The following is a 23,967-nucleotide window of genomic DNA, read 5'->3' as shown; positions in this document are numbered from 1 at the left end:
GAGCAATACCATTGGGCAGTTAATGGACTTGCATTACAGTCTTTAATTATATAGCAAAGACATATACATTTATCTGAATCATACTTATCTTGAGTACTAGGGAGAACAATGAAGATCATAGAAGACATCAGTCTTTTATTGGCAGGGAAAGTTGGAGGACCAGGGCAAAGGATACAGCCAAGTTTAAATGCCTACATATACTCAGTAATATTTGGTTCTTCGTGTGGGGGGTGGAGGTAGCAGGTGGAAATGCTTGGATATATATTTCATCCTAGGAATTACCAATTAACATCCACAGCACTCTTTCTTTAGTCAAAAAAAGCACTGGAAACCGCCAGACTCCCGGAGGTGGCAGGACTCTTGTTTTGAAGAAGTGGACATTCAGGAAGGCATGAAAACAATCGACTCTAATTATCCAGAATTCCAGCTTTTCCATCCATTCCTATCATTAAAAAAAAGTGAAGGGGCTGGAGTTGTGGCTTAGTGGTAGAGCACTTGCCTCACAGGTGTGAGGCACTGGGTTCAATCCTAGCACCACATAAAAATAAATAAAGGCATTGAGTCCACACACAACTAAAAAGAAAGAAAGAAAGTAACAAAAAAAAAAAATGAAACAGAAACTACACAAATGGTATACAACACAGTGTGCATGTCTCAAACACTGGAAGGACATTGGGTCCTAAATATTCCTCCATTTCTCCAGATACCCAGGTGACAACGGAGAAAATAACCCTCAATTTAACACCAAGGGGATGTGTAAGCACACAATACATTTTGTGAGCTCTTTTCCTGTTAAGAAACCAAACCAATACAAGCACAGGAGGAAAGACAGTTCAGCATAGCCCCCAAAAATTGTATTTGAGGAAGAAACTACCATTCCCAGAATGCAGCGCGGCACGCCTCAAGATGCCGCGCGACTAAAGCTGTGCATGACGGGAAGTGGAGTTTCGGCAGCGGAATGGCCGGAAGAACTTCCTGTCATTTGCCGGATCCTGCTACTCCTCAGTACGGAGCCATCCAAGGCTAAAACAGAAATTAAGTGACTCTGGTCAGGGCTTCCTTTTTATTGTTAACGGGCCGGGATAGATTTCCTAACAGACTTCCGCTTCCGGCGAACTTGTTGCCTAGGAAACCAGCAAGCGCCTCAATCCANGCAGGGATGCTGACTGAGCAGCTTCGAAGACTCACCAAACAAGTACAGGAAGCAAGACACAATAGAGATGAAGAAGCTGTCAAAAAGGCAGTAAATGAATATGATGACACTCTTGAGAAATATATTCCTGTATTGATGGCCCAGGCAAAGATCTACTGGAATCTTGAAAATTATTCGATGGTAGAGAAGATTTTCCGCAAATCTGTGGAATTCTGTAATGACCATGATGTGTGGAAGTTGAATGTGGCCCATGTTCTGTTCATGCAGGAGAACAAATACAAAGAAGCCATTGGTTTCTATGAACCCATCGTCAAGAAGCACTATGATAACATCCTGAATGTCAGTGCTATTGTATTAGCTAACCTCTGTGTTTCCTATATTATGACAAGTCAAAATGAAGAAGCAGAGGAGCTGATGAGGAAGATTGAAAAGGAGGAAGAGCAGCTGTCCTATGATGACCCTGACAGGAAAATCTACCATCTCTGCATTGTGAATTTGGTGATAGGAACACTTTATTGTGCCAAAGGAAATTATGACTTTGGTATCTCTCGAGTTATCAAAAGCTTGGAACCTTACAATAAAAAGCTAGGAACTGATACCTGGTATTATGCCAAAAGATGCTTCCTGTCCTTATTAGAAAACATGTCAAAGCACATGATAGTGCTTCGAGACAATGTTATTCAAGAATGTGTGCAGTTTTTAGAACACTGTGAACTTTATGGCAAAAACATACCTGCTGTTATAGAACAACCTCTTGAAGAAGAAAGAATGCATATTGGGAAGAACACAGTCACATATGAATCTAGACAGTTAAAAGCTTTGATATATGAGATTATAGGATGGAATCTATAGATAATGAATTTTATTATAAAGGCTATTATTTTTATCTCACATTCTGTTTTATCCCTGGTTTTTGGCATCTTTACACTTGCTATATGTTGAACATTGTACACGTTAAAACAACAAGATTCAGCTTTTGTGAAACTTCACATAATATTATTTAATAAAACCTGTTCAAACCTAGAAGGATTTATGAAAAAAAATCAAAGCTGAATGTGGGGGGCATTTACATCTAATAATGTTTGTAATATCTGTGTTCTCTCTGTATCTTTCACTTTTTTTTTTCTACTTATTATATCTTCACAGAGTCTTGTATGACATCACTTCCTCATCCAGGGACTAAGCAGTATTAAGTCCAGAACTGAGTTAATATATAGTTTATCTGGGATTTAAGTCATTTCATGGTTGTGCGTTGTAATATAATTCCAGAATTATATTAAGGTGTATTACACAGGTTTTGCATAACCTAAGATATTTCAGCAGTTTTCTGATACAGAGGTAATGTTTTGTCCAACAACAACAAAAAATGTTGCTAATGTTTTTTCTTAGAATGTACAGAATTCAGTGGGAAATCTTGTGCCCTAAAAAAATTATGATGCTATGATACGGAGATAATAAAAAATTCACGAAAAAAAAATTGTTTTCTTTTACTCAATTTCTTCATAACTTTAATAAATTAATGTAAGATGTAATCTTACCATTCACAAATTACTTTTAGTAGCAATTCATAATAGAAGTAGTAGTATTTCTCAATTCCTCCATATTTGTTGCATATTAAGAAATGTTAATGCCAGGCATGTTGGTATACACCTGTGATCCCAGCAGCTCAGGAGGGTGAGACATCAACAGAAGATTGAGGCAAGCCTCAGCTACTTACCCTAAACAATTTAGCAAAACCTGATCTTAAAATATTAAAAGGGATGGGGATGTAGTTCAGCAGTTAAGTTCCCCAGGTTAAATCCTTAGTGCCAAAAAATAAAGTCCACTTTTTTAAAAAAAGAAATATTAGTGCCCAGGTTTCTCTCCTGTAGCTTCTTGGAAAAGGAAAAATATTCCGTACTATTACTATGACCTCATCAAATTACTCTCCTACTCATACCACAGATAAAATGGTCCATCAATTGATTTTGAAAACATGTACTACCATTTTGTTCAGTGGATTTCATATCCACAAACTTGACAATTGTTTATTCAGGTTCTCAGTGTGATAAAGTATTCATTCTTCTAAGGTTTTTCATTTTTTACAAACCACAAGAGCTTCACTATTTTGTTCAACCCTATGTCAGTTGCTCTTCATAATTGTGAATGCCACTGTATCTGGCATAGACAAGATCAAAAGTATTAAACTGAGTCATGAAATTGCTGGTCTTCAAAGTTTTTGGTCTACAAAATCAGCAATTTCTCATAGTTTAACCATACAGTCTTTTTTGTTAGTTTTTTTCTGAAAACAAATATAAGTAGAAAATACTTATAATAAGTAGAAAACAAACAAAAAAACCCTAACTATTGCTAAATAATGATGCTTTTTACCTTCCAGAAGGAACCACTTAGCAATTTGGTTACCCAGAAGAAGAATGCCTCCTATAGATCCTCTATGACTAGTTTAGATGTCCAAATTACATCTGTAGACAATTTGGCTTTGACAACTATTGCATATTTTGTAATTTATGTCATTTTTAAACTGTACTAAGCTGTTCCCACTTCCACAGGCGATGTGATGATTCCATACTTAAAAGAAACACTGACGGGACTTTGTTACATGCTCGAGGAAATTTTAACAGGCCAAAGTGTAAGAAAACTGCAACTTTGCAGTTTCAAGCCCTTTCACCTACCAAAAATTAACTTCCGGAGCACATACAGAAAAAGAGTTTCACATACTTCCGGTTCCGGTGGTCTGGTTGCCTAGGAAACCAGCAAGCACCGCAATCCTGGCAGTTATGGCGGGGCTGAGCAGCACGCAGATCCCCGACGGGGAGTTCACCGCCGTCGTGTACCGGCTCATCCGCGACTCCCGCTACGCCGAGGCGGTGCAGCTGCTGGGCGCAGAGCTGCAGCGGAGCCCCAGGAGCCGCGCCGGCCTGTCGCTGCTGGGCTACTGCTACTACCGCCTGCAGGAGTTCGCGCTGGCCGCTGAGTGCTATGAGCAGCTGGGCCAGCTGCACCCAGAACTCGAGCAGTACCGCCTGTATCAGGCCCAGGCTCTGTACAAGGCCGGCCTTTATCCAGAGGCCACGCGGGTGGCCTTCCTCCTCTTGGACAATCCCGCCTACCACAGTCGGGTCCTCCGCCTGCAAGCTGCTATCAAGTACAGTGAGGGTGACCTGCCAGGGGCCAGGAGCCTGGTGGAGCAGCTACTGAGTGGGGAAGGGGGAGAAGAGAGTGGAAGTGAGAATGAACCTGATGGTCAGGTCAACCTGGGTTGTTTGCTGTACAAGGAGGGACACTATGAAGCTGCCTGTGCCAAGTTCTTTGCGGCCCTGCAGGCTTCAGGCTACCAGCCTGACCTTTCCTACAACTTGGCACTGGCCTATTATAGTAACAGGCACTATGCCTCGGCTCTGAAGCATATTGCCGACATTATTGAGCATGGTATCCGTCAGCACCCAGAGCTTGGTGTGGGTATGACCACAGAGGGCATTGATATTCGCAGTGTTGGCAACACTTTAGTCCTCCACCAGACTGCTCTGGTGGAAGCCTTCAACCTCAAAGCAGCCATAGAATACCAGCTGCGAAACTATGAGATAGCCCAAGAAACCCTCACTGATATGCCACCTAGGGCAGAGGAAGAATTGGACCCTGTGACCCTGCACAACCAGGCACTCATGAATATGGATGCCAAACCTACAGAAGGGTTTGAGAAACTACAGTTTCTACTCCAGCAGAACCCCTTTCCCCCAGAGACTTTTGGCAATCTTTTGTTGCTCTACTGTAAATATGAGTATTTTGACCTGGCAGCAGATGTCCTAGCAGAAAATGCCCATTTGACTTATAAATTCCTCACACCCTATCTCTATGACTTCTTGGATGCCCTGATCACTTGCCAGACAGCTCCTGAAGAAGCTTTCATTAAGCTTGATGGCCTAGCAGGGATGCTGACTGAGCAGCTTCGAAGACTCACCAAACAAGTACAGGAAGCAAGACACAATAGAGATGAAGAAGCTGTCAAAAAGGCAGTAAATGAATATGATGACACTCTTGAGAAATATATTCCTGTATTGATGGCCCAGGCAAAGATCTACTGGAATCTTGAAAATTATTCGATGGTAGAGAAGATTTTCCGCAAATCTGTGGAATTCTGTAATGACCATGATGTGTGGAAGTTGAATGTGGCCCATGTTCTGTTCATGCAGGAGAACAAATACAAAGAAGCCATTGGTTTCTATGAACCCATCGTCAAGAAGCACTATGATAACATCCTGAATGTCAGTGCTATTGTATTAGCTAACCTCTGTGTTTCCTATATTATGACAAGTCAAAATGAAGAAGCAGAGGAGCTGATGAGGAAGATTGAAAAGGAGGAAGAGCAGCTGTCCTATGATGACCCGGACAGGAAAATCTACCATCTCTGCATTGTGAATTTGGTGATAGGAACACTTTATTGTGCCAAAGGAAATTATGACTTTGGTATCTCTCGAGTTATCAAAAGCTTGGAACCTTACAGTAAAAAGCTAGGAACTGATACCTGGTATTATGCCAAAAGATGCTTCCTGTCCTTATTAGAAAACATGTCAAAGCACATGATAGTGCTTCGAGACAATGTTATTCAAGAATGTGTGCAGTTTCTAGAACACTGTGAACTTTATGGCAAAAACATACCTGCTGTTATAGAACAACCTCTTGAAGAAGAAAGAATGCATATTGGGAAGAACACAGTCACATATGAGTCCAGACAGTTAAAAGCTTTGATTTATGAGATTATAGGATGGAATGTGTAGTTACAGTTACAGCTGGTTATGCTTTTCATGAAAATTGCTTTGTTATTTATATTTCACACACTTTTTTATTCATCCATTCCAGTTTCATATTGAACTTTGTACTCTCAAAATCGTAATACCAAATATTAAATTTGCATAGCTTTTCCACTTAATTAATATGGACTTGCAGTGTGAGCTTAATAATTTCTCCATAATCCTGCATCAACAGATTGCCTAAAGTAAATATTACTTCAATGAAATCTTTCTATAAGCAAGTAATCCTAAATAGCAGTTGATTTTCAGTTTTGGGCTATTGAAAAGGGTGTCGCATTAACCTATAAACTATTTTTAGTGGGTTTCTTTTGGGTCCGGTATTGACTGAAATGTAAAAGTCTATCTCACATATAGATCATTTCTCAAGTCAGCAAATAAAGACAAATTTTTCCCATCTCAGGATAATCTGTTTCTTCAATAAATCTTAACTCTTTACCTATATGCCTCCAGTTGTTTTTAGTCCTATAACTTTTTAGGTCCTCACAAAGTCCAATTTGGACCTTGTCTAAGCCTTTTTAGAAGTAAAATTTTAAGTAATGTTCAGTGACTTAATTTTTCTTCCACAATTTTATTGGTTGGTTCTTAAATTTGATAAGCATCATTTTACTTTCTGCTGTTGGTTTTCCAAAATTGATTTTATCTCCTTGTGAATACTAACAAATATTAAGTGTGGAAGCTTTCCAATGTTTTCACTGTAGGGATAAATAACACTTGAACTAAGGATGAAAAAGGCTAAGTCATAAGGTCCAGGTCTACAATAGTCTGTATGTCTAAAGAAATTAATTTACATCTTGGGGTCTTATAGTCATTTGTATTATAACTAGATGCTTTAAGCTCTTTATAATTAGTTTTGCCTATAGCATCTGATTCTGTTGAAGCCACAGAAGAAATTTGCTTTTCTTCTTTTATGATTTGTATATATTAACACATCAGTCAGGAAATGGAATATATAACTGCATTTCAAATGACTATTTTCTTGTATTTTGGTTTACAGTAATTGTTAACCCATAAGGTAAATGTTTCTTATGGTAGTGTTAAATACAATAGCATAGTGATTGCTATTAAGAAATTGGGATCTTTGCCCTATTGGAGTTTTTGATTGCAACTCCAACTACAAATTTTTAGATGGAAATCCCTATTCTGTACTACGGTTTTGTATAAATTATAAATTTTGTAAATATTTACAAAATTATAAAATTCTTTAACCTCCTCTTTTATATGTCTTGGTTGAGGAAGGAGGAGATTTGTTTTTAATCCTTCCCTAAAATGATAAACCACCCTTCAGGAGTTTTATTGACAGGCTATTATAATGTGCAGCATTCTTGAAATAATTAGAGCCTCTCTTGCCCCTAAGGTGAAGGCCTCCAGCTGCCAGTCTGCCAGATACTTAGAAACAGAAAAACAGGTGAAGTGAAGATGTAATGGTGGTTTAGCTACGTGATTTACTTTACAATCCAGCTTACGTCTCCTTCATGTCCAAATTTTAGTAGTTAATCAAATGTCTACTGTCATTAACAGAATGGAAGTAATGGATAGCAGAGTGGAAGTAACAGATGCCAGAGCTATTTCTGTAACTAGCTCACCAAATCAAATCACTGGTCTTTACGCATTTGTTTTATTTAATAAAAGAAGGATGGGTTGTGCAGACTTTCAAGAAGGACAAAGCCACAGAGAGCAGGAGGACGACCTCCAGTTCATAAAGTTTTCTCTTGGAGTATTTTCCTGCCTTCAGGAGTTTATTTAAGAGATAGTAGTGTTTACTGCTGCAGAATGTATCACAAGATAAGAAATGAAAAATCTATCTTCTTACCAACCCCCTTTCTTTCCCTTTTATTATCTTCTCTTTTTGTCAATTATAGACACTTCTCTGATAGTTGGCAGTTGAAATAACAACCGCATACAAAATATGCATACCAATCTTTAGGAATAACAGGTGAACTAGCTCTGTGATTATCAAGGTGACTTTTGAAACCCTTTAACCATGCATTTTTATAAATTGATTTAACATTTCTCAAGAAAAAGTGACTCTCAAATGGGTAAAGCCACTGAAATCTTAAGATGATTCACCAGAAGCACTGGCACTATATAATTTGTAGAACATACTGAACTTTATTTTCATATTTGCAGGAACCGCCATCTTTTTCTTTCAAACTCTTAAACTTCAATAGGAAAACAGTGACTAAAATTTTAAATATGTGCAATATTTTTACTGTTGGAAATGTTCTGTGACATTAGAAATCAAATATATTCAACTTAGAGGACTCTTGCTATTCTATATCCATAACTTTTTACATTGAGAATGTATTAGCCAAAAAGCATTTAATTTATTAGCCATAGGTATAATTCTTAATATTTTCTTGGGAAATGAGTCTTTGCAAGATGATTATACTTTAATCTGCTATTGAGTCTCTTTTGTTGCTTAAGTAAATCAGCTACCTTGGATTTAGGCCAAGAATGATCCAGCTCATACTGTAATTCTTCCTAACTAAAACTTCACAGGGAACAATGATTAGAAAATAGCATTAAATGTACATTTCTGGCATGAAAGAAACCTTTGTTAGTTTAAGTAGGACTTTCCAATAATTTGATTATAAATATTGTTAGGTAAGCATGTAAAAAAGAGCCCAAGTTCTTATTCAAAAGTGAATTTTCCACATTTGTAGAATCAAAGACGAAATTATTCATGACTGGATACCTTGGTTCAAAATAACAAATGACTAAAATTGTATGGGCAAATAGAACATAGTAAGGTAAGTAAGAAAGCATTGATTGCCGCTATTATTTTAAATTATTTTATTAAGAGAAGAAAATGCTTAAGATAAAGGATCCCCATGATTAAAAGTTTCATCAGCACTCTATAGGGTGCCCATAAACTTGTAAGACCCAGAAATAAGTCGTTGGCTGGTTAGTTTTTCTGATCAGAGTATTTTTTGAAAACATGACCTCTTCTTAGTCCTAGCTACCAAAGCCATATCCTATAGTTCATGCACTTCATATATGGAAAGGAGAAATATCTTTTGGGAATACATCAATTCCATTTTTAAGTCAGGAAGTATATAATAAGAGATGGTCACATCCTAACATTGTAAAACAAAAAATCTCCAGGAATTAGACTATAACAGAAACACTTTGCTGAAAAAGGTTCTTTTGCAAGGCAATACCAGATGTCATATATGCTATTTTTTGTGTGTGTTTACTATATAAGGAAAAACTATTTCATATAGTTAGCACAGCATTTTTGTTTCTATATCTTTTATTTTTGTATCTATTCATTACCATTGAACTATTTTGACAGACATGCCAGAGAACACAGAAGATGTATACATGATATGGCCAAAATGCTGAAAATAGTTTCAGAAACTATATAGGCTATTTTCCAGATAATAAGCATAAGATTTAAAATAACATGATTGGCAAAATTATAAAATTACTCTGGAAAAATCATGTGAAAAATAAAGTGGAAAATAACCAAAGTAATCTTTTACATTTTTTATAGGTATGACCTAAATCAATTTTTATATTATAAATTGAATATTAAGATAAATATCTGGAATGTATCTACAAACAGATCCTGAACAATAAGGGTTTGAACTAGCTCATTTCTGGATTCATAAAACAGGCTCAGAGAGATAAATGTACTTACCCAAGACCACAGACCCAAAGAGTGACAAAGTTAGAACCAGAATCCTGCATTCTTGCCCAATTCTCATGCTCCTTCTCATATTCCTTCCTTAGGGTTTTTTCCTAAATCATCTTATCAATGCTAATAAGTTTTTCTTTTCCGAGAGCTATGACTTTCACCACTTGCATTGCTGCTGATTACTTAACTGGTGATTTAATAAGTTTTTTAAGAATACACCTAGCATATTACTGGACTGGCCTCAATTGCACTGTAATTTCTGAAAGTGTGCTGGAGGGGTCTTGAGTGGGTGCTGCGCATTGTTTGCAACAACACAAACTTAACTTCAGTACAATATGGGTTAGGAACAAAAATTATTGAATCACCTCTTTGTTTCATCAACTCTTTTTAAAAAGTTGCATTTTAAGAGCCTTCAAGTTAGCAATTTTATTCTCTCCATTATTACCCAAACATGTAAGAACAGCTGTCAGAGGTTTCTCTGAGCCTCAAGTGCTAAGGACTGTGAGGAGAGCCAGCTGTTGCGTAAGTATTTATAGCATATTACCAGCTCCACAAAGCTTTACCTTTATTTGCAAAATCCACTTGAGCCAAGCTCTTAAATATTTAGCCTCTTCTCAGAGGTTGACTATTCATTTTAGCTTAGATTTTGGGGAGGAAAAATTAAAAGCAAGCCAAGAACAAGAGAACAGATGGAGTTCCTGTTAACGCTTTCCCCTCTTTGAACTAATAATTCTCAATCCTCACACTACTTTAGAATCAACTGGTGAACTAAAAAATAAAGAGAGATGCCTGAACCCAAACTCTTTTTTTTTTTTTGAGAGAATTTTAATACTTATTTTTTTTTTTTTTAGTTTTTGGCGGACACAACATCTTTGTTTGTATGTGGTGCTGAGGATCGAACCAGGACCGCACGCATGCCAGGCGAGCGCGCTACCGCTTGAGCCACATCCCCAGCCCCTACTGAACCCAAACTCTTAAAGATTCTTTTTCAATTTATGGAGATGTAAGTGGACTGTCCAAAACTCCTTCACTGTCATCACTACTTGGTTTACTATGCTTTGCTAAAGGCAAAAGAAACTATATATGTGCATTGTCATAACCATTTCTACAAATGTAATAATTTGTTCTCCCAAATATGGACAACATTTATCTGGTCTCCCTACAAATAAGGATTCCTCCAAATTTGCAGTCATATGTGTGCATTTACATATGCACATACGTCTTTTAAGTTTTATTGAAAACATAGCTATATTCAATAGTTATGGTGGTTTATAATTGAATAGGCATCCTAATCTGCCCCACCTCCAGACATTTGATCTAAATTGATGATTCTCAGAATTTTTGATTGCACATAAGAAGCACCTGGGAATCTTTAAAAAATTTTTATGCCCCAGTAGAGATCGCAGAAGAATTAAAGCAGAGTTTCTGGAAGTGAAATCTAAGTATCAGTATTTTTTTTTTCCAACTTTCAAATGTAGCCAAGGTTGCAAACCACTTATCACAATACTCTTTTGTTAATTAGGAATAGTCATGTGGCCAATCCTTATCAAGAAATGAAAAGAAGTCTCCTGGAAGACTGCTGGAAAGGGTTCTTCACCTATTTAAAGAGGAGGGTGTAGGATATTAAAATCTTACTTCTTCATCCGAACATTATTGATCTGAATCTGCTACTACAATTTTATGACTATGAACCAGTTTAAGAGCAAAAGTGATTTTGAAGATACCAAAGAAATTGAAAGACAGCATACAAAATCAGCATACAAAAATCAATAGCTTTCCTATACACCAATAATGAATTTGCTAAAAAAGAAATAAAGAAAACAATTCCAGTCACAATAGGATAAATCAATTAACTAACTAATTAAAATACCTAGAACTAAATGTAACCAAGGAGGTGAAAGACCTCTACATTGAAAATTACAGAATACTAAAGAAAGAAATCAAAGAAGACTCTAGAAGATGAAAAGACCTCCCATGTTCATGGATAAAAAGAATTAATGTTGTTTAAATTACTGTAATGAATTATCAACTTGGTTGGATTCAGAAATGCTGGAGATTAAGAAGCTTCTAGGTGTGTCAATGAGGATGTGTCTAGGAATGACTGGCATGTGGGACAGGGAACTGAAGTGGAGACCCTCCCTAAGTGTAGGTGGCACCATCCAGTAGGTTGGAGGCTTGGGTGGAAGAAAAGTTGGAAGAAAAGGAAGCAGCAACACATGAAAGTTTGATTTTTCTTGAATGGGTTCATGAGTGCTGCTGCAATTGCCTGAGAATATCAGACTCTCACTGCTCCTTCACTCTTCCAAAGTGGACTCTACCATTGCTTCTCCAGGGAGTTTCCAGAAGCCTTCAGTCTCAGACTTGGGTAGCATAGTTGATCCCTCTTGTTCTAAGGCATCAGCATCTTGGACTGCGCAGCTACTGGGTCCTCCAACTCTCCAGCCTGCAGAGACCATTGTGGACTTTCCAGCTTCTGGTTGTGTAAGCCAATCTGATAAATCCCCTTTTTATAATCATACCTCCTGTTGGTTCTCTTCCTTTAGAAAACCTGTCTAATATAATTGCCATATTACCAAAAGTGATCCACAGACTCAATGCAATCCCCATCAAAATACCAATGACTTTTTTCACAAAACTACAAAAAATAGTCCTAAAATTCATTTGGAAGAATAAAAGACCCGGAATAGCAAAAGCAAATTCTAAGCCAAAGAAGTGGTTTCACAATACCCAACTTTAAATTATACATCAGAGTAAGAAAAACTGCACGGTATTAGTATAAAAACAGACACACAGATCAATGGAACAGAATAGAAAGCACAGAGACAAATCCACACAAATACAACCATCTGATCTTTGACAAATTCATCAAAAATCTATGTGGAGAAAAGATACCCTTTTTAACAAATAATGCTTGGAAAACTGGGTAAATGTGTGTAGAAAAATAAAACTAGATCTCTGTTTCTCTAGGAATTAGACTAGAAACTTTGCAGCTGTTGAAGAAAATGTAGGATCAAGAGTCCAACATATAGGCGCAGTCAATAACTTCCTCAATAGGACTCCTAAAACTCAGGAAATAATACCAAGAATTAATAATGGTATGACTCAAAAAGCTTATGCACAGCAAAGAAAACTACTAAAAATGTGAAGAGAACCTTCAGAATAAGAGACAATCTTCTGACACAGGATTAATATGTAGAACACGTAAAGAATTGACATAAAAACGCCAGAAAAAATAAAATTCAATCAATAAACCGGCAAATGAACTAAATAGCCACTTCCCAAAAGAAGAAATACAAATGGCCAAGAAATACATGAAAAAATATTCAACATCCCCCACTATTAGTACAACTACTATGGAAATCAGTCTGGAGGTTCTTCAAAAGACTAGGAATGGAATCACCAGCTATACAACTCCTTAGTATTTATTCTAAAAAATAAAAATCAGCACACTGTTAAAATGCAAACAGTCATGTTTATAGTAGCACAATTCACAATAGTCAAATTGTGGTTCCAGTCTAGGTATCTGTCAGTAGACGAATGGAGATAGATAGATAGACACACACACACACACACACACACACACACCAAGAAATTTTATTCATCATAAAGAATAACATTATGCCATTTTCTGATTAATAATTGTATTGGAGAACATTATGGTAAGTGAAATAAGCCAAACTCAAAGACTCAAAGGTTGAATGTTTTCTGAATGTGGTAGCTAGATAGAAAAAAGGAAGAGGTGTGGGGGAATCTTATGAAAACAGAATGGAGACCACTGGAGTAGAAGAAGGGGACCAGAGGAAGAAGGAAAAAAGGAGGGAAAGGGAAGGTATGGAAGAATGAAACTGACCAAATTATACTGTTATATTATGTGCATGTCCAAATATGTAACAACATTCCTGCTATTATGTATAATTATAAATGTACCAATAAAATGGAAAAAGAAGAATCAAAACAACAAAAAAAGAAATGGATAAAACTTGAGTACTTGATGACATCTTTGAGCCACTGTAATATTTATCTTGGAGCCTGACCTACCTCTGAGCCTCCTGTAGAAGGGAATTAATAAGCTATCTTATTTAAACTTGTCTGAGCCAGACTTTTCAGTTTCTAAAAACCCACAGACCATACTCACCATTGATAAAATTCTCTCTGACCGAACTCTACTCAGGATCCCCCAAATTTTTCAATTAGGTCCTGACTTTTGTTTGTCAAACATGTTTGTTTCTTCACTGTCCAATTTAAACAAGTTGGTACAGCTAGAATCCGCCTTCCTCCATACAGATCATCCTCCATATGTAACTGGGTTCCTCCTCCTCAACCATCCCCCAGGGGATGTCTGATCACACCAGCCTGCCATGAGCAAGAATCCTGCTAAGTCAATGTAGCCAGAATTCCCTCTTACCCGTGGTGTTTCCTCTTAGTAGTTTTTCATCCACTTAGTCCCAACCCTTGGCTATAAATTTCCACTTGCCTACACTGTATTTTGAGATGAACCAAATCTCTCTCCACAATTGCAAAATCCCATTGCAGTGGTCCCTGAATTATGGCAGTAGTATCCCTATATCTTGAATAAAGAATGTCTTATCATCTTTCACAAGTGTGGAGGTGTTGAGTCTTTATGCATATTTCCAAACATATTGGAAATCCAGTCTTCCTTGAGATACAGCATTATTTCTTAGTTTCAGGAGAGTGGAACAAAATTAATTGACCTTTGTAAAGACATTATCTGAAACCTTGACTTCATTAGTATTAACTGATTCTTCTATTCTTTTGAAATCATTACAGCTACTTATGAGATTAGGGTTGCCTTTATTTTCTTGGGAGAATATTCACTTACATAGAAGTAAATTGAAAATTAAATTGACCTGCCCAAATGAATCAGCTCTAAGTTTAATGCTTTCTTACCACTTCTTAGCAAAAACACAAGACACCATTGCATATAGTTATTCATTTGGAAAACATATTCTTCAATTTTTAAATTTCCCCCACCTTCATATAAGGTTGTTTCAGTAAAATCTCAAAGATAATAGAAGAATAAAAATGAAAATGAAAACCACACAGCATTTATTCATGTGTAGTAACGCTAAGTGTTAAAGCAAGGCAACCTAATCTTTCCTCCAGTGAGAGATGCTAATCTATGTACAGCCTTGGATCTTTCTAGTCATAAACCTAGTTATAGGAAAAGCTTCATAAAAAATAAATACTTTAGTTCTTCCTGTTAATCCCTCTCAGCACTGCATTCAACTTACCAGGCCCAACTTATTCTGAATTGTTGGCTCGTATTGGTTCTCTAAAAGAAGGACGCAAGAAATTCAAATTCAAACTGGATAGCCTTTATCACGTCAGGGGATTGGGACAACTGATTTACTCTATAATCTCTTTAAACATCCACAAGGAGAGTCTCTGAGACAGAATTTATTGCCTCTTCCTGCCATCTTTCGGCCTACAAAAAAAAAAAAAAAAAAAAAAAGCAAAACCCTTCTATGAAATCGGAAACTCTAGTCACTGATTTCCTGGCTGATGTCATTTCCAAGAACAGTGTAGCCCCATGATAGTCACAGCAGGAATCTGTCTCTCTATGGGGTTTCCATCTGCTTCCCATCAGAAAGAACCTCTTTGGGGAGTTTCAGTAAATGCAGAGCCACCCATTCCTCCCCATGCATCCCAGAGTCTTATATTAGTCTTCTTAGGATCACCTGCTGTTAGGATTAGATATGTTTAATTTTCTCCAGAATAAGACGGTGTATCAAATTACATCCCTGTAATTTAGTTTTCATCCTTGTTTGGTTGATCATAGGTTTTTTTGGGTATTTTTTGTAAAAGTTTTCCATTCTGAAAATTGATTTCAGATTTCCATTCTGAGATTGCTACGTGAATATTACCAAGACAAAAATTCAGTCACTGAAGTTCTTTCCTTTGGGAGAAGAGTTGTCTGTGTAACTTTTGGTACTACACTCATGATAAAACAGCTTGCACTAGAAGCAAATCCTTCTGAGCTCTCTAGGTCCAAAGTTGCTTAAAAATATAAAAATTTGGTGTCACAGGACTATTTATTTGCATCTCATTCATGGCCAACGGAGATGGTACAATAAAGCAAAGAAAACAGATAACAACAGATAACAACTGATCAGTTTCAATACAAGTAAGTGAGGGTTCACAGTGGTAACAAGTGGTGACTAACTGGGAATTGAGGGGTTTTGTCCAGCAATAAAAACACAATGGCCACCTTTACTACTAAAGAATTGAAGTCTGAGTTAGTTCCACAAGAATGTTTAATAAGGGAAAATATTTCATGAAGATCAGACTTTCTCTCATCTCCATTCTCCCCTACAGGTGGGGCAGCTTTCATGGTGCCAGAACAAAAACAGACTCTCCATTATATTTCTCAAGGAATAATGGATTAAACATGTTTTTTTTACGAATTGGACTTCTTGTGCTCATGTGCCATTTCCTCAGAGAAGGCTGACTGTAAGGATGAAATAGAAATGATAATACTTTTCAATATTCCTCAAGCCCCAAGTCCTAGAAAAAGACAGGAACACAAAGGTCTTTTTGTTTATCCTGTCAAATGCCAGCTGACTTGAATGTGGTTTCCCAGAGTTAAATATGAAAGGAAGCATGGTCCTCAGAGGGCAACGGAGAAGGAAAGTTCTCCTCAGCACTTGGGAGGAGGCGGGAGGAATGTGGAATGAAGACGAATATAAAATAATGGAAAGGGGGCAAGGGGAGACTCCAGGAAAGTTGATAAAAATACAGAGGAAAGACAAGATGGAGGCAGCTGGCTTTTACAGGAACAGGAGAATTATGACTCTTCTACATACATGATTTAAACATGAGGTGCGTTACTCAGTGTCTTCTTTTTATTTTTTTTTAAATACATGACCGCAGAATGCATTACAATTCTTATTACACATATAGAGCACAATTTTTAGTATCTTTGTATATAAAGTAAGTTTTCTAAAGTATGTTTCACATATGAGAGAACTAAAGAGAATGGACTTAATTGGCAGTCAGGTGAATTTTCAACAGCCACATGCTTACTGTATTGTGTCTATGTGCATATTCATTCACCAACACACTTCCATGACATTTTTGGTTTGATGTGATATATCTATATCTATCTATCTGTATCTGTATCTATATCAATATCTACATATCACATACATATGTGATCATGTTTATGTATTACCACAAGCTTCATGGATTGTATTGCTTAGGATGAGGTTAAAGTTTAAAAATGGCTGTACTGAAAAGAAAAACAATAAATAATATAACACATAGTACTCGGCAGTGATCCATGCTGGACAAGACTGGAGTTTAGAAAAATTTGGTTTAGGCAAACAGAGAACAGAACTTCATGTGAGTATGTGACCCTACCCTTCACTGAGCAAAAATGTGATTTATACTCATTATTGACTCAGTATGTGTCAAGAGTCTTCTATTTTTCAGAAAAAAATAACTTCACATTTTTCTGCCAAAGGTGAAAATTTTCTCAAGAGAGTGTTGCCTACCACACTTATGGGGAAACTATTTTAAACTTTCTAGATCTCTGTTTCTTTGTTTAGAGAGTTCACGAGGGCTCTTGGGTTTTTTGTTTGTTTGTTTCAGATTTCCTTACAACATTAATTTGATAAATTTCTTCCCTATTTCCCACAAACCTATGTTCTGATTAGTAGATTATGAATCCTACCAGTAGAGGGGGCCTCACTGCTGGAAAAGTCTCCCAAAGGGCTTTTTAAAAGGAGCACTCCCCCACCCCCACCCCTGGGTGTTGGCCGGACACCCTGTCCTGTTCTCTGAGTTGGTGATTTTAAAGTGAAGCAGCTGGCCTGTGGGTCAGCCTGGCTGCGGGTGTGTTGTCACAATTCAGTCTAAAATTCAGCCTTAAGGATCTGATTAGCAGCTGCACAAAACATCTTGCTAAAATAGTGATCTGATTGTTACCACATTTTCCATCATGCGCATGGTAGTTCTAGGTGACAGGCAGGGGTTCAATTGTGTTCATTTTGAGTTTAAAGGTTGTAGAGTTGGAAGGATCTTTAAGGCATTGGTTCCAACTCTCTCTTCCATAAATGTAGGAAAGACATTGAAAAAATTTGTGTCCCCAGCAAGTTTACTAATATGTGAGATTATGATGAAAAGTCATTCACAGACTGTTTAGTCTTGACTGCCCCTAGGGGCTGTGTCACTTTGGGCAGGTCATTTCACATCTAAGCCTCCATTTCCTTTTCTATTCAATACAGGCACAGAACCAGTAACTGGTAAAGATAGCCCCAGTTCTATTCTATTGGACTCACTATCTGGGATGATCACTTTATTGTCTATTTGCAGGCACTTCTAAGGCTGCTTGCAAGTATTATTTTTCCTTCATATTCTTTAAGTGTATAAATGTGTTTTCCTTTATGAGTGTAGAATGGATTAAAATTCAACGACACCAGAACAAAAAAAAAATTATAAATCCATTATGAATGCAACAACCAAAGAGATATTCCAGGATAATAAAAGAATGTGGAAAAGTGAAAACAGTTGAAGCATAAAGGACATAGAATTATGAATAATTGGTCCTTTTAAAAAACACCTATAACCATTGCATGGTAAATATAATCCAAGAATATGAAAAAGTCAGTCTGAAAGGCAAACAGAGATTAAGCATCCAATTCCACACAGACAGAGCCTTTGGAGGTGGATGCAGAGCCCTCAGCAGACAAAGCACTTGCTCCAGGTCCCACTCCTGGTGTGTGCTTCAGCCTTGCAATAAAACTCCCCATGTTTCAGGATATTGAATTTGGGTTTAGAGAAAGCCAGACATCATGTAATCACAGTTTGGAATTACAGTGCATATCTAATAAAAGTCCACAAAACTTGCCAAAAAAAAATTTTTTTCCAGAATCAATTAAAGAGCTATGTGTTTGCTAAATAGGAATGAGATGGGAAAGCAATCCCACATAAAGGAAACCATCTCACAGAAGAAGAGTGTCTCTAGACCAGACACAGATATTGGCAGATAGCTAAAAATGGGCTCCATTTCAAGGAAAGTACTCTGAAGGAAAGGAGGGAATGAGGATAGGGAACCAGAGTCTGCACCACAGGGTGAAAAGAGCCTTGTTCACACTGGACTCAAGCGAGGTTCACCCCACGCCTTTCTTTTGCAGACATAACTGCCCTGCTGAGAGGACAAAGGGCTTTCTCTGTGGAGCCATAATGCAGAAAAGTTTTGTGATGGGTGCCCCAAGCCAGGCCTCCTCAGGCCTACGCTAGAGTTGTACATGCAGAGACCTCCTGGGCCTCCACTGGGGAACAGGAGACCCAAGAAAGGGATCCATTTCTGTGTAGTTGAAGTTCAAGCACAACTTCACTTGGCTTTCTTTTCCTTTGTGCAAGCATCAGCTCACTCTGCCATAGGTCTTCTCCTGCACTTTTTGAAGCAACAAGGGAGGAAAGCAAGTTGGAGGGGGAAAGGCACTTAGCATCCTGAGTGCAGAATCTGGTTTGCAAATGGCAGTCAAAGCTGGCATTTCATTGTCAGCACACACTGCAGAGATCAGCCAAGGACACCTCAGAACTGCTGGGAGGAAAGCACTTGGATATTGTTCAATTGCTCTCAGATGCTGCCACCTTTAGTAAATGTTTGCAGAGAAACAGGCTCTTCTCCTAGAACTTCAGGCTTGTGCCCATGGGTTAGCGGAACCCTTTTCAGAAAGGCTCTGCAGAGCCTTATACTTAGAAATCCATCCCGACCTCAGGAGCTGGGAGGATCCTGATGCAGACTTGTCCTGTCCTGTGAGATAGAGCACACCATGGGTAGGTTCTGTGGCATCCTGTCATGGACTGCTTTAGCTTTGAAACAAGAAACCATCTTCCAGGAAAGACTTGAAGACTTCTCTTAATGTGTAACTGGTTACCTAATCCTGTCTCACTGGACTGCCACTACCTTGGAATTTTGTGTTCTTTGGTTCTAGCTACAGAATCTGGTGGCATAACCTCGTGGCTAAAATACCAAAACTAGTCGGGCATGGTGGCTCATGCCTGTGATCCCAGCAGCTCAGGAGTCTGAGGCAGAAGATCATGAGTTCAAGCCAGCCTTTGGGATGGTAGACCCACACATTTGGATTCATTCTGTGGAGATTGTGGGGACCTCATGGCCAGGGACTGGTGCAGTCACACAGGACTCTGCACACAAGAGGTCTCTAGGCTTGGTTTAATCCTCTCCTATTGCCATTTTGAAATCCCTATTAATTTATGAACAAGAGTGTCTGCATTTACATTTTGCACTGGGCTTCAAAATTTATGTAGCTGGTTTGGCTGGATATCTCTGTGAGACTGTTCCTATTTCTGCATAAATCTCCTACATTGCTGCTGTGTGGTTAACCCTTCAACATACTCAGCCATGGCTGACTGAGTCAAGTCTGTTTTCCCACATGTTCCATGCTGAACCTGTGGGCCTCTTCTTGGGAGACTGTTCCTTTTGCTACAGGTCAGAGTCTGTGTCTTGCACAGATAGTCCAGTATATGTGCAAATGTCTCTTCCTCAAATGTTCAGAGTCTCCTGCTCTTTTTACTATGGGTGCTCTAAGAATGCACTACCATTTAGAATTAATATTCAAAGCAATTGAGTCCTTCTTAAAGGTTTGCCTGGGGCAAAGATTAATGTAAACTCATGCTGTTCTGAGCAGGCCACGTTGACCCTCATAAAGTCTTGTGTGTGGCCAACAACAGAGAGACCTCCAGTGTTTACTTCATCTTGCTCAAACCTCTGTGGACTCTTCATGCTTAGTCTTCTGCAGGTCAGGATCTGCTTTAAGGATTTCTTTGAATAAATAAAATGTATTTTAACTACAACTCTGAATATTTTCTATAGCCAAAAGTCTAGGAGCTACAGCAAGAATCGACAACTTCCCTACCCCATCCACATGCACCAGACCTCAGAGGAGGATCAGTGTGTCAGGGGAGACCCCTGGGTAATGAGCCCATTTATTATTCCAGAAATTCTCCTCTTTTCTCAAACCCTCTTTTAGGGTAGAACAGAAGAAACCAAACATTGTTCTATATGAAAACAGGGCTTATTGCCTGAAGGGAAACAGGAAGAGAGATAGAAATGAGAGAGGGAAGAGAAAACACACCTTACAAATTGGGGAAATACTTCTAAACTGCATCATCTCTAAAAATTAATGTGGTCATTGGATGAGACTGGAAGATGTGGCTTAAGAGGTGAGGAAGTGATCATTTCTGTAGCCCACCCTGGTGGAAATACTGAAAAGTAAACCTCACCAGTAAGTAGACTTGGGGCCTGCCCTGTGCCTTGCAACAAGGAGCCCCCTCCTCCCTCACATAGGTGTAACAGCAACGGGCTTCAGTAACCACTAACTTAACTTTCAGGAGTCCCAGATGGCTTCTGCAAGCCAAATAACTGGGGATGGTGGGGAATGGAATTTTCCTGAAGGAAATAGGTGTGTGCCTGAGGGCTGAAGAACTAGTTGTAACCTTGGCTAGGAGTGGGAATCCACAAAGGGGTCTTCTTCCTGTGAGCGGTGCACCCATTTAAAGGTCCAGGACAAAGTCCAAATTAACTAGGGTCCTGACTTTTCCTCTGCTATGTAGTTTTTTCCAAAATCACAGGACTTTGTTTGGACTCAAGTGACAGAGTGTCTGTCTCTGGTCCAGGGGAGAGACATCAGCTTATCAAGTGGGCCAGGACTCAGAGAACTCAAGACAGAAAGCAAAATGAAGCTGACTCCTTCCTCCATGAGTCACGGAGAGTGGAACTGAAAGGAAAGAGCTGCAAATGGACACTAGGGAAACCAAAGGAGACTGGGCCACTATCATGACCGAGCAGGGACTCTGCCCTGCTCCTGTTCACCTACAGAGGAATTCTGGGGGAGGGGTATTCTGTATCAAATAGCCATCCAGCTTCTGGAGCACCAGGGACCAAGATGGCCTTGAATCTGCATGACTGAACTTCAGACAGGCTTCTTCCCAGCTATTCCAGGAGCATTATTTTCTTAAACAAAACTTTCAGTTTTAAATTTGTTCTCTTCCCCTTTGAAATATGTGTAAATGGTGTGTGTGTGTGTGTGTGTGTGTGTGTGTGTGAGAGAGAGAGAGAGAGAGAGAGAGAGACACCAGGGTTGATCCCAGGGCCTCATATGTGTTAGGTAAGTATTGTATCAACAGCCTGAGATATGCATACACCTTTTTAAAAGTCTCTTGCCAGTTTTATAAACAATGTCTTTCTCAAGGACCTGGATGCCATCTCAGGAGATAGCACCCTCAGCTGAGCCCCATAACATCCAGAGGGATAACAGGAGCCTAACTTCAGGGGCACCTTCCTTCAAGCTGTGGAACAACCATCTGTGAAAGCTCTGAGAAGATTACTTTCCCTTGGTTAAAGCCACTTTGCAAACAGAAGGCTTGATATCCCTCTCACCCTGTCTTTTAAAATCCTGTACCCTTTGTTTCAGTGAAGTTGAATTCACACTGAGTTCTGGCCTCTGTCCTGTATTACAAGGACCTTGAATAAAACCTTCACACCTGTTTAACCTTGCCTGGTGCAAGTTTTACTTTGACAGCTATAATGTAAATACATTGGACCAAAATGTGTTGTGTTCCTGCAAACTCTGGTTGCTTTGTAGCATGAAAAGATCATGAAGAATTTGCATGAGGCAATGTGCTTCTTGGTGTATACATCTTCCTGAGGGAAACCTGGGAAGGTATAGGAAGGAGTGATGTCACACTCTCAGGAACTGGAGCATTCTCAGGGGTCAGGAAGAGGCTGGCTGGGGATGGGCTTCTGCAGCCTTACTGAGTTAGCAAAGCACTTGGCTCTCACCAGACACTACTCTAGGCACTTTACAAAAAAGGAAGTTTAATTCTTTCACAGCAACCTGTGAAACAGAGTTTTATTAATATCCCATTGTTTTCAAGAATACCACTGGCACCATAGAAAATCTAAGTGAACTTGTTCCAACTCACAGAGCTGGTGATCAGAGAGCATAGACAGTTTGATTCTAGTATCTATATTTTATTTTATTTTTATTTGATACCAGGAACTGAACCCAGGGGAGTTTAAACACTGAGCCATATCCCAGCTCCTTTTTAAAAAGTTTTTATTTAGAGACAGGGTTTCAGTGGGTTGCTTAGAGCTTTGCTAAGTTGCTGAGGCTGGCTTTGAACTCATGATCTTCTGCCTCAGACTCCTGAGCTGCTGGGATCACAGGCATGAGCCACCATGCCCGACTAGTTTTGGTATTTTAGCCACGAGGTTGTGCCACCAGATTCTGTAGCTAGAACCAAAGAACACAAAATTCCAAGGTAGTGGCAGTCCAATGAGACAGGATTAGGTAACCAGTTACACATTAAGAGAAGTCTTCAAGTCTTTCCTGGAAGATGGTTTCTTGTTTCAAAGCTAAAGCAGTCCATGACAGGATGCCACAGAACCTACCCATGGTGTGCTCTATCTCACAGGACAGGACAAGTCTGCATCAGGATCCTCCCAGCTCCTGAGGTCGGGATGGATTTCTAAGTATAAGGCTCTGCAGAGCCTTTCTGAAAAGGGTTCCGCTAACCCATGGGCACAAGCCTGAAGTTCTAGGAGAAGAGCCTGTTTCTCTGCAAACATTTACTAAAGGTGGCAGCATCTGAGAGCAATTGAACAATATCCAAGTGCTTTCCTCCCAGCAGTTCTGAGGTGTCCTTGGCTGATCTCTGCAGTGTGTGCTGACAATGAAATGCCAGCTTTGACTGCCATTTGCAAACCAGATTCTGCACTCAGGATGCTAAGTGCCTTTCCCCCTCCAACTTGCTTTCCTCCCTTGTTGCTTCAAAAAGTGCAGGAGAAGACCTATGGCAGAGTGAGCTGATGCTTGCACAAAGGAAAAGAAAGCCAAGTGAAGTTGTGCTTGAACTTCAACTACACAGAAATGGATCCCTTTCTTGGGTCTCCTGTTCCCCAGTGGAGGCCCAGGAGGTCTCTGCATGTACAACTCTAGCGTAGGCCTGAGGAGGCCTGGGCTGGGGCACCCAGCTCATCACATCATTCTCTCAACCTTCCTTTCTCCATCTGTGAAAAGCAAATCACAATATCTGTGCTTTGTACTCTCCAGGGCTGTTATGAGGATCAAATGAGATAATGTACATAAAGTGCTTTGTAAACTGTAAAATGCTCTACAAATGTAAGGGATTATTATAAACCACAATACAGCGATGTTTTATGCTTTTATAAAACTACTGGCTGGAACTGCAGGTAGGGGAATCCCTCTGGTGATTTTTATTTTGGAAACAGGAGGGCTTGGGTTTGCCTCTTTGCCAGGAATTGGATTTCTGGCGGCAGCTGTTTATTCCATTTCGCTCCGCGACACACATATGGC

General features: G+C 39.0%; 1 protein-coding gene across 1 annotated transcript; it reads left to right on the top strand.

Annotated features, from left to right (window-relative positions):
* The first annotated feature begins 791 nt into the window (after positions 1 to 791).
* Positions 792 to 5,943, top strand: Ttc30a (tetratricopeptide repeat domain 30A). Its single transcript, XM_015481088.2, has 2 exons — positions 792 to 1,152; positions 3,924 to 5,943. The coding sequence occupies exon 2, from the start codon at positions 3,931 to 3,933 to the stop codon at positions 5,926 to 5,928; it is 1,998 nt and encodes a 665-aa protein (XP_015336574.1). The 5' UTR covers positions 792 to 1,152; positions 3,924 to 3,930; the 3' UTR covers positions 5,929 to 5,943.
* The last annotated feature ends 18,024 nt before the right edge of the window (positions 5,944 to 23,967 follow it).

Source organism: Marmota marmota, unplaced genomic scaffold, assembly GCF_001458135.2.
Source record: "Marmota marmota marmota unplaced genomic scaffold, marMar, whole genome shotgun sequence".
Classification (NCBI taxonomy): Eukaryota; Metazoa; Chordata; class Mammalia; order Rodentia; family Sciuridae; genus Marmota; species Marmota marmota.
The sequence above is the reverse complement of the archived record's forward strand: the minus strand, read 5'-3'. Positions and strand labels throughout refer to the sequence as shown.

Excerpts from the sequence above, each read along its gene's own strand:
- Ttc30a (XM_015481088.2), top strand. The coding sequence starts at position 3,931 with ATGGCGGGGCTGAGCAGCACGCAGATCCCCGACGGGGAGTTCACCGCC.